The 11101-nt window shown below is 48.4% G+C and overlaps 1 protein-coding gene across 1 annotated transcript; it reads left to right on the forward strand.

Moving 5' to 3' along the window:
• Positions 1–805: 805 nt before the first annotated feature.
• Positions 806–10475, forward strand: RNF165 (ring finger protein 165). The gene is made up of 5 exons (XM_039733382.1): positions 806–1458; positions 2472–2576; positions 3100–3195; positions 4357–4463; positions 5592–10475. Exons 1-5 carry the CDS (start codon positions 1420–1422, stop codon positions 5707–5709), a joined length of 465 nt encoding a protein of 154 aa, XP_039589316.1. The 5' UTR covers positions 806–1419; the 3' UTR covers positions 5710–10475.
• Positions 10476–11101: the final 626 nt, after the last annotated feature.

Here is an 11101-nt window from a genome sequence, read left to right on the forward strand (position 1 = left end):
GGAGGAGAAATTGGAGGATGAAATGGGAAGCCAGCCTTGCTCTCTAATTAGCTTTTCTTTGGGAAATGTGAAGACAATTGTTACTAGAATAACAGATTTTGTAATGATGATAAAGTGAATGATGTTCAAAGCACTTGTTTGCTGAGTGACTCTTAGGCTGGAGGGAATGGGGATCAGCTAACTGGATTAGAGATGGAGATGCTGCATAGGCCCCCTCCCAGTCCCTCCACATGGTGTGGTAGTGGTGGGGTTGTAGTTTGTCTCTGTGTGTTGGATTGAGCAGAGCTGTGATATTTGATGGCATCTTGGTTATGTTAAGTCCAGGGATTGAGTTGGGTTAGTTTTGTGGAGGATAACAGTGCTCAGATTCACTAAGCTGAGCTCTGTCTCTGCTCGCCTGGGCCAGGCTGTGTTCAGGCAAGCAGGGCCACCAGGGATGTCTTGCTCCATTGGTGTTTGCCCTCTAGTTTTGTTTCACCCTTTCCTCCAGCAGTCTCACCCAGACATTTCTTAAAATCTTAAAATATTTTTTGTACAAATCACAGTCCTGGAGTTCATAGAATCATAGAATTCCAGAATGGTTTGGGTTGGACAGGACTTCAAAGATCATCTTGTTCCACCCCCTGCCATGGGCAGGGACACCTTCCACTTCTCCCAATGTGCTCCAAGCCCTGTCCAGCCTGGCCTTGGACACTTCCATGGATCCAGGGGCAGCCACAGCTTCTCTGGGCACCCTGTGCTGGGGCCTCACCACCCTCACACCTCAAACCCTCACCACCCTGAGGCTTGGTTCAAGCAAGGCACAGTGTCCTTTAATCCCCCAAGTCCTGCCAGGATCTGGGCTGGGAGACCTATAAGGAGAGCACAGACACATCAGAAAAGCCCACAGAGAGTGCCCATCTAGCTACCAAAATGGTTCATTTATGAGTCCCTTGAGTAATTAACTGTATTCCTGCAAAACACTCAACTGTAATAGGCCACAGCACTGGCAGCACAGGAAGGTCCTGATCTGATCAAGATGAGTTGCTGAGCCTGGATATCCTTTTGAGTCACCAAAATGCTCTTGCTCTGAAATTATCTGATTCTTGACCCTGAATAACTGAAATGCTCCCTGGCATAGAAGCAACCCCTCACTCCTTCATGCTGGCCTGGTGGGCGATTCCCCAGACCGGAGGAAACTCCCTTCCAAGCCAAGCCGCCCGTCTCCCCAGGCTGAGGAGCAGCCCAGAGCTCAGCAGGGAGGTTACCCTGTGAGCACGGTCTGGTGTGCTGCAGTCCCTGGGCACAGCCAGGCACTCAGAGCCACGTCTCCCCCGTGGTGCCCACAGGGACCTCAGCGTCGACGCGGGGCTGACTCACGCCCAGTTCCAGGTCCGGCCGGTGCCCCAGCCCTATCAGCATTACCTGGCCACACCTCGGATGCACCACTTCCCCAGAAGCACATCCTCAACCCAGGTGGTAAGTAAAACGCTTTTACTGAGAAATGTTTTATGCATTGTCTGCCAGAAAGCAGTCAAAATAAAGGCTGCTATCTTTCTATCACCTGTCTTCTGCAAATCCCACTTATCTCCGGCCGTGGGAGGGAGTGTCTGAAAGGATAATGTTGCATCACTGCACTGGATTAGAGAAAGAAAAGAAAAGCTCAGCTGTTCTGGAAGGATTCGGTCCATTGCTTGCAGCACCACGTTCACAAGCTGGTCTGCAAAACATGGGCAGGATGTGAGAGACTCAGTAGTTAATATTAATAATGTAATTAATACTGGAAGGGAACTGTGGTCTCCCAGGACTTTTTGTGTGCAGAAGAATTGGGAGTGGGTGACTGCTTTCCCTGGTGTCAGCCCCCAGGGCCATCCCTCATCAAGTCATTGCTCTCTACGTCAGCTTTGATGCCACCTGTAAAGGTTTTGCATGACCTCTTGCACAGGTGAAGGTGGGATTGATGAGAAGACAGGCTGACTGGGGTAATTTTCTACCCCTTCTGCTAGCACAGGGCTGTATTTGGAGCTAAGTAATGCCAAGCACTGCTAATCCTTAAAACATGCCCAGAAATGCCCCAGAAATGCTTTTTTCCTTGTGCTGTGTCAGACCCTGATACCTGCGTAGAAAAGCAAGCCTTAAAAAAAAAAAGAACCAAAGCTTGGATGAACAGAAATCCACCCATTTAAATGAAATAAAATTTAATTGTAATTGAATCCATGTTGGGAGTTTGAAACTACAATGCTATGGATGATACAGGAATTATTATAATAGACAGTTTATTTGGAAGGAGTGCATGCTCCTACATATCATTTCTTGGAAATGTATTTGATAAAACCTCATTTTTTTATTATCAAAAGGCTTAAATTGGTGAAAATGTCAATCTACTCTTTCAATTTGAATTTTTAAAGCATTAGATTTACATCAGGGCACACAAGGGTTTTCTGTAGGCAAGTATACAGGTGGCTTTATTTTTCCTCCCTCACTTTTTTCAGGTTGTTCATGAAATCAGAAATTACCCTTACCCTCAGCTTCAGCTGCTTGCTCTTCAGGGACTGAACCCAAGCAGGCACACGTCTGCTGTGCGGGAGAGCTATGAAGTATGTATCTGGGGACTGGAATTACTAATTTTTAAAGTGCTGTGAATTTATGCAAGCTCTGCTATAAAGCTGTAAGACTGTTTTTTGTGGTGTGGGTGTGGTGGTTGCGATGAGTCTTTCATCAATTTTAGTAATAACTGGGAAGCTATGGGGTTAAATTTAGTTAAAGACGGTTTACTCCAAGGTGCCTGGGTCTGGATTGGGTTGACTTTGGCTCCTTTCATTTGTGAACAAAAAGTGCTCCAGATCTATGGGGTTTTGTTTCCCAGCCTGTCAGATGAAGCTCAAACCCCATCCTCATTTGTGAAATGTTGGATATCCAGCTCTTTGCCTCGAGCTCTTAGTTATTACCCCAAGTGCCAGGGATCAGATCCATCATTACAGCATGGCTGATTTGGGGTTGATGGCCATTTCCATTGAGGAGAGGAGGGAGCCTCGTTTGCCAGCAGGTATGGCTGTGTGGTGGCACCTGGTGCCTTGGGAGCAGTGGGGATGGCGCTTTCCTGATGTACCTGTGCCGCAGGAGCTGCTGCAGCTGGAGGACAGGCTGGGCAGCGTGAGCCGGGGCGCCGTCCAGAACACCATCGAGAGATTCACCTTCCCCCACAAGTACAAGAAGGTGAGTGCTCCGAAACACGGCACGGCTGCCAGCCCCTCTCAGTCCGTGTGGGCACCGAGCAGGCAGAAGGAAGGACTTTGGTGGGTCGCCATCCTCAGGGACAGCAAACTGGCACCATCCACCAAACCATGCCCCGTGGCGGGGGAGGAAGGCACAACCCAGCAGGGGTGCTTGGATATCTTGCGGGGCTCCCGGGGGCGGAAGCGGTGGCGTAGCTCAGCTGCCTGTTTCTCACTTCTAGGCTAGGAAGCTGCGGGCCAAATTTTCAAAAGGGTCTCAACCTTCTCCCACCCAGCGGGTGCAATTTCCCCCCTGTCCGCACCTGGTAAGAAAGTGCACACCACCAAGGGGGCTTCGTGCATGCAAACCTGCCCCGTTCTGCATGCCAGCGGCGCTGCCCCGTGCCCGCCGTCAGGGCGGTGGCTCCGCAGCCTGGGGAGCCTTGTTCTCCCCTGGCTTCACCAGGGGTGTCTCCTCTGTTGGAGCTGCCCCCCCCGCCCATGAGCAAACGGGCACATTTTTGGGTTGTGCTCAGTAGAAATTGGGAAGAATGCTTGTCTGGGTAGTATTGGTCACTCCCGGCTGGAGGGTAGGGATGTTGCATTGCCCAGGTTGGAAGTGAGGTAACTCCTGCTGCACTTGTCTCTCATTGCATCTCCAGTGAGCCCAGGAAAAGGATATGAATAGGAATGGATGTGTGGGGAAAGAGAAGAAGGGGCAGCTGACAAGCTAAGCACGGCCCTGTGGTACAGCATGGGACTGGGCCAGTGGCCAAGCTGGAATGGGGCACAGTGGTTGCCCTTCCAGGCAGTGGTGGCACCGTGAGGTTTGGGGTCTCCCCAAGGAGAATCCTCCAACAAAGGAGACTCCATCCCCACTGCAAGGAAGTGGTGGGGGCTGTATTAGGGCAGCAGAGGACAGGCTGCTCCTTGGGGTACTGCCAACAGCTTCACTGCCACCAGCCTCAGGAGGAGACATGCCGACCTGCAGCATGTTGGTGGCACACTCATCTCGCTGGCTGTTTTGGCTAGGTTGGCTTCCCCAAGCTGGAGGATCTGGCTGGTAGATGGAGATCTCATTATTTATCTTCCTGCAACTGCCCAGGCTTGGGAGAGCATTAGAAGGGAAAAGTCTAACCAAATGTCTTTAATCATGCTGCAGAGAAGACCCCAGGAAGGCAAAGCTGAGCAAGACGATGGCGAGGAGTCAGACACCGACGAGAAATGCACAATCTGTCTGTCCATGCTTGAAGACGGAGAGGACGTCAGGTGAGGTCCTTCCACCCCCTCCTCTGCCTCTCAGTGCCAGCTGAGTTTTGTTTATTTGGATTAATGCAGCTGTGTCCTCGTGGGGTTGTCTCTGTTCTTGTCCTGAGAAACTCACCTGCACTGTTGTGGGGTCTGGGAACTCAAATGCTTTGCAGATGGACATTGGTATGGCCCGTAGACAGGAAGAGCCCTGCAGCAGCAGGGGGCCAGGTTTTTATAGTGTTTCCTGGGTTTGGATCATCTGCTTTTAGGCTGTGCCAGCTGGCCAGGTGGCAAAGTGACAGAGAAGGGTAGGTTAGACTGATCTCTGACAGCCATATGGAGCTTGGGTCATCAACACCTGAGCCTGACAGATGACCAAAATATGATAAAAGCAGTGTTGGTGTGAAGTCCAGGAGAGTTGGGCTTGTGTCCAAGACACAGCTGCTTTATTGTAGAATAAGTAGGATTACTTTGCCCACATGGTCACAGAGAACCATCCTCAGCCAAGAGAATTCCAGTTGTCTCTAGCAGACATCCCAGGCTGTTCAGATCTCTGCTTGTGACAGAGGATGGGAACAAGAAATTGCAAGGGGCTGACCTATCATGGCTGAAGGGACTGCAGGTGAGAAGTACTTAGGTCTGCTTCTCATCCTTAAATTCTCAAGAAAAGCCCTGATCCTTTTGCTGTGGATTCTTGTGGTTCAAGGTTCCCCTGTATCACAGGGGCGATATGTGATGATGGCAGAGGTGATGTGGGTGAAACGTGACCAGGTTCCCTGGGGACACCCATGTAAGAACAGTGTGGCACCACCTGACTGCTAGTGTGGCACAGCCATGGAGAGCTAAGAGGGTTTGGAGTATAACCTCGCGCCTGAAAGATTAAAAATTAGCAGCCAACACAATTAAGAGCTGGAACAACTCAATTCAGGATGGTGTGGGGGTTACTAATAGGTCAAGGAGCACACTATCTCCAGCCCACTGCCCTGTGTGAACTGGTGTGGCTGGGAAGGCCTGCAGGACCTTGGTGGCAATGGTGTCACCACAGCAGTGCTTCCAGTGTTCAAACCAGCCCCAGATGCTATTTTTCAGCTCTTTTTGGTCCCGTGGACCTCCTCCATCCTAACAGTGGTGTTTTTCCCTCTGCAGGCGGTTGCCCTGTATGCATCTCTTTCACCAAGTGTGTGTGGACCAGTGGCTGGCCACCAGCAAGAAGTGCCCGATCTGCAGGGTGGACATTGAAACACAGCTCGGCTCGGACAGCTGAAAAGACTAGCTGGACACACCATTTTCCTTACCAGGTCGTATGGCCATAAACCCTTGCAGCGAAATTTTTTGCCTTCTGAGCCATTTGATTGAGAGGGGAAGTCTGCAGGCACGGTAGTGAGGAGAAGGAGGAGGTGACACAATATCTAGCAGTAGGAGATATTGCACATATACGCAGGATACAGGCCCAGTGGAAGGGAGCTGGCATTCCCGGAGCTCAGAGACCCCGTGCTGCAGAAGATTTTAGTGTTGAATATGAAGGAACTAGTTGTGGTTAGTCCGGCCTGTCAATCCTGCTTTTCATGGGGATTGTATATATACCTCTCAAATATGTAGAAACATGTTAGGGGTCCTTTAGCTATTTCTATGGATGGCAGCTGGAGCATGTTAGCTTAAGAAATGTTGTGTTTGATGCCCTACTCATCTTGTGGTGGACATGTTGCTGTTACCTAATTTGCACCAAATATTTTTTCATAGATTCCTTATTTTGGTGCCTGATGAATACATTGCAGAGGGGGAATAAAGAGGTCAAACATCCCCATCCTTGGGGTGGGGGAAAGAGGAGAAAAAGCAAAATCCTGTTTACAGTCAGAAGGGTTTGTGCTCTTTGCCTCAGCCGCGTGTGCTTCTTTCCCTTGCATTTACAGTGTGTTGCAAATTTAGAGAAGCTTAATAAAAATAAAAATTGGGGATAAAATGAACGAAGCAATAGGGAAAAGCTTCGTTCCTGCTTGTCTGCTGGTGCTGGACACTTTCTGTAGCGGCACAGTATTTGAGTAGATGCTGTTTCTTTGCTTTCTGTATTTTAACAAAGTAGCTTGTCATATCAAAATCCAAGGAAGTTCTGTCTACATGATTGCAATTGTCCGTGATGCTTTCTTCTGCGAGCTGTGTGGCGAGTTGGCTCCGCCAGCACTGCTCCAAAGTGATGGTTACGGGAGTCGGTGCCCACCGCTGTTCTTTGGGGTGTAACAACGCCGCGGAGGCGCCGAGAGGCGCAAAACGTTGACTCTCCTCCCATTGCCAAAGCATCTCTTGATAAGGCGGCAGAAGAAAACTCGATGCTCACAAGACACTGCTGAGACCACGAGCCCTGGGGCGCGGGAGGGGAAGGCAGGGTGGAGGTGGGGCTGCCGCTTTTGGGAGCCCGGCCGTGGGGCCGTGACCCCGACCGTGCGCACCCGCGCCCACGTGGGCTTGTGTGCATGTTTCAGGCCCTACCCACAAGGAGTAATCAGTGGTTGTTAAAATGAAACTTAATCACATTAACACTCAAAACAGAATTAAGTGGTAATACCCAAAGGAGAGAGCTGTTGCCATCCATGCTCCCCCTGAAAAAGAAAGACCTCAGCACGCCAGCTGCAGGGATCGGGCGGAAAATCCTCGGGAAAACCGGCATTCACAACCAAAACCTGTAGTTTTCTTTTTGTTTCTCTTTTTAAAAAATTTTTCTTTCTTTCATACTAAGGGAGAAAGGAGCTGCAGAGAAGCAGCAGGGGAATTAGAAATATAATCTATTGAAAATGTTGGTGTGGTGGGAATGATTTCTGTCTCCCCTGAGCATATCTTTCACTGGAGAGAAATGCTCTCCCAAGTAGATTCAGTCATAAACTATCATCTGAGAAATTGCAAGATTCTCATGTGCTGTAACTGGAAAACACCAGCCTCAGAGGCACACAGAGATTTCCTTTTTTCCCCAGTGAGAGAGGAAAGAGAGGGAGGGAAACCCCACCTGAGGGTGCAGGAGCCTCTCTCATTGTGCGCCAAAGCAGGTGGCAGGGAGTAGAAGGGGAAAAATGGTGACATATAGGGAAGATGTAAGGCAGAAATTCTTGGCTGTGAGGGTGGGGAGGCCCTGGCACAGGCTGCCCAGAGAACCCTGGAAGTGCTTAAGGCCAGGCAGGATGGCATCTGGAGTGACCTGGTCTAGTGGAAGGTGCCCCTGCCCATGGTAGGGGGTTTGAAACAGGATGAGCTTTAAGGTCCCTCCCATCTCAAGCAATTCCATGACTTTATGACACATCTGCCACCCAGCACAAGTGATGGCTTCCTGGGGAATGTGGTGGTCTCAGCCCTTATGTCCGTGTGTCAAGGAGTGGCCCATGGATACCTATGAGTCTTGCTCTGCAAGCATTGAAGCAGCATTACAAAGAATACTAATAATACTAATACCATGACAAGCAAAGCAAGGTTTTGGTGGTAAAATACTCTGCACAGGTTTGGTCTGCCGAGGTGTGACCTGTGGGGGAGAAGCAGGGAGAGCAACAGGGGGATTGATACCCCCACTGGGTGGGGAGGGAATGAGGAACGCTTCTGGACCATGTGTTTTCTTTTAAAGCCTACGAGAAAGTGTTACTATTTGCCTAATAAACAAGCACAGTTTTTAAGAAAAAAATAAAATTGATCAAACTGTAAAAAAAACAAAACCAACCAAACAAACCTTTGATGAAGAAAAGCACCAAACTCCCATGGTCTCGTGTGAGTGACTGATCCCAAGGTGCGTGCGAATTTACAGTGTCTGGAGTTGTATCAGTGTGTCAGGTTCCTTTGCGTTTAGATAATTTGTACAAGTAGGTTGCGAGTTAGGATGAGTTTAAAAACAAAGCAAAACAAAACAAACATCATCAAAAATCTAGAAACAAAACATCAATAGTTTACAGGGTTTTGTGAGTTTAAATGCCTTATATTTAACAATCATAATTTATGACTAACTTGTAGATATTGTGGGTTCTAATTTAATTATTTTTATAGTTGTTTTTTTGCATTTTTAATTATAATTTATTTATTTAGAAATTACTACTAATTTTTTTTATTACTCCTATTACCTCATTTTTGCATTGTTTCTGGGAATGGAATGCTTTGCATGCATCGGTACTTAAAATAAAATTAAACAGGGGATGTGGGGGGTAATGCTTATCTTGTCAAAAACAGAAAAAAAAAAAGAGAAAAAAATCAGGGTGTGTGATTACAAACTGTATTACTGTGGTGCTGTTACCTTGGATACATTCCATAAAAATGCAAACCTTTGATTCTGTATGCTGTGACATAGTGGAAAACTGCAATATAGTGACTGTGTTTAGCACATATATATGAATATTATTTGCACTCATAATCAAACTCTGGTGATCCTTTCACTTGTGTCCTTGCACATTGAAGGCGGTTAACGACGCTCTGCATAAACCAAAATGTTTTGGTTGTTTCTTGGTACTGCCCTGTCCCTGATGCCTCTGGTGATGCTGCTGCTGCTGCTGCTGCTGCTTGTGTAGCCCTGCAATAACACCCAGCAGGCCCCCACTGCAAGGGGCAATGCATGCCTTTAGTGCAAGACTCTGCAAATTGTGTCAAAAGCCCAGGAAGTAAGCCCAGGTGTGGTGGCTTTGTAATTTTTGGCGTCTCAATTTGGCTCGGTTTGGCTCTTTTCACCTTCTGTGTGTGCACCCAGCTGGGGGGAAGGAGGCAATGGGGTGAGCCTGAGCTTGGAGGCAACAGAACTGAGGGATTCAATGCAGTTTTTAGCGGTTGACTTCTTTACTCAGAGGCTAGGAAGGCCCTGGCCCAGGGTGCCCAGAGCAGCTGTGGCTGCCCCTGAATCCCTGTCAGTGTCCAAGGCCATGTTGGATGGGGCTTGGAGCACCCTGGGATAGAGGAAGGAGCCCCTGCCCATGGCAGGGGGTGGAACGAGATGAGCTTTAGGGTCCCTTCCAGCCCAAATTATTCTGTGATTCTGTGACAGCACGTCTAGCTGAGAGTGGTTGGGATGGACACGGGATCCATGAGCCATCTCCTTGCAACGCCTGCCATGGGCACTGGCTATAGCCCAGCTCTGACACACATGGGGCAGAAGCGCTTAACATTGATCTGGACCAGTTAGCTTCAACTCTGCTGTCCAGGAGGGAACCTCAGTTTGGAGCTTTTTAATCCAGTGTAGAGCTGGGACCTGCCCAGAGCCCTCCTTTCCCCAAGAAGGGGGTGAGCCCCAAAATGGCATGGCCAAGCATCCCCATCCTGCCATGGCTGTGCTGCTCTTGCAATGCATTGCCCTTTCCCCAAAGGCTCCTGAGTATCACGAGTTCCAGCTTTGCCAGAAGGTTAGAGAACCTCTGATAACATTTTAAGCTTTAAGCCATAACCATGCTCGGTCAGTGAAGACATTTAGCTGTGTACGGACAGAAGTGGGGTTTGATGCATGTGCTCAGCCAGTAGCCATCCTCCCCACAAAAAGGCTTTGGATGAAATTCTCAGTTGGGTTAGAAAGGCACAAAATCACAGTACCTTAATTCTTTTCTCTCTGTCCCTTCAGGGTGCTGCGCTGCTTTGTTGACTTTGCCTTACCCCAGGTTTTAAACCTGTCTGTGTTTTTTACCTTGCTGCTCTGTAACACTCCTCCCCTGTAGCCTGGAGCTGTGATTTTGAGCTGTGTGGGGACTGGGGGGTTGGCTTTCCTGCCCCCCAAAGTCACTGCAAGAGGGACAAGCAAAACAAGGAGCGAGTAAACAAAACCCCCTCTCCTTTAATGACGCGGGCAGGTGAAAGGATCACCCACATTTTTGTATTCCTACTGCTGTTCTGTTGTGCTGTGCAACATTTTGCTACATAGACTATTTTATAGAAGAAAGCTAGAAAAATATTTATTATTAATATTAAAGCAATAGTGCATTGAAGAAATGGAAAGACATTAGAAATTGTGTAAATGCTTAGATTCACTTTTGGTGGACTTTTTGTACTTTATTTATAACTAATAAAACAAACCGCATTGCTAACTATAAACCTGTGCCACGCAGAAGCCACCTGGCAGGGTAATTGCTTGGTCTTTATTTATGATGCTTTATTATGCTCCTTTCTGGTTTCTTTGGGTTGGAATCAATTCTCCTTCCATTGCTTGTGTCTTTGAGCTGCAGGAGAACCACTGCTGGGGTATAAAGCGCTCTGCCCATCTAGGTTGCAGAGGCTGCTGGTGGCTGAGCCCCATGGCAGAGGTGAGGTGAGGCACTCCACGCTGGGCACATCGCTCTGTGTGATGCCCTGTGGCACCAGTTTGGCCATCAGGTACCAAACTGCTTTCTAGAATTTCAGAAAATTGCCTATTAAAGGGAGATTTCTCCTCTAAACACATCACACGGTGCCTGTAAGGTATCTCTAGCAAGTCCTCCAGAGGTATCAGCAGGTTCTCTACCCTCTTGGTGGAGAAGGATTTCCTTCTGCCTGTGTCTCTAGTTTAATAACTAAGGAAGGGGAAACTGACTGGAAGAAAAAAAATATCCCAAACCCTTCAAACCAATACAGGTACATTTTAGGGTATTTTCAGTCCTTTTTGCTACTCCAGTGGGTCATACACCCAATTTTGCATCCTGCAAAGTCCATTCTGTACGTCCTCCCGTGCTTTTATTTTCTCC

The sequence above is a fragment of the Passer montanus genome, unplaced genomic scaffold (genome assembly GCF_014805655.1).
Source record: "Passer montanus isolate IOZ18808 unplaced genomic scaffold, ASM1480565v1 scaffold86, whole genome shotgun sequence".
Classification (NCBI taxonomy): domain Eukaryota; kingdom Metazoa; phylum Chordata; class Aves; order Passeriformes; family Passeridae; genus Passer; species Passer montanus.

Bases quoted from the DNA above. Each gene is read 5' to 3' on its own strand.
- RNF165 (XM_039733382.1), top strand. From the start codon at position 1,420: ATGCACCACTTCCCCAGAAGCACATCCTCAACCCAGGTG. The intron at 2,577-3,099 runs GTATGTATCTGG...CCTGTGCCGCAG, and splicing joins CTGTGCGGGAGAGCTATGAA to GAGCTGCTGCAGCTGGAGGA. The intron at 3,196-4,356 runs GTGAGTGCTCCG...ATCATGCTGCAG, and splicing joins TCCCCCACAAGTACAAGAAG to AGAAGACCCCAGGAAGGCAA.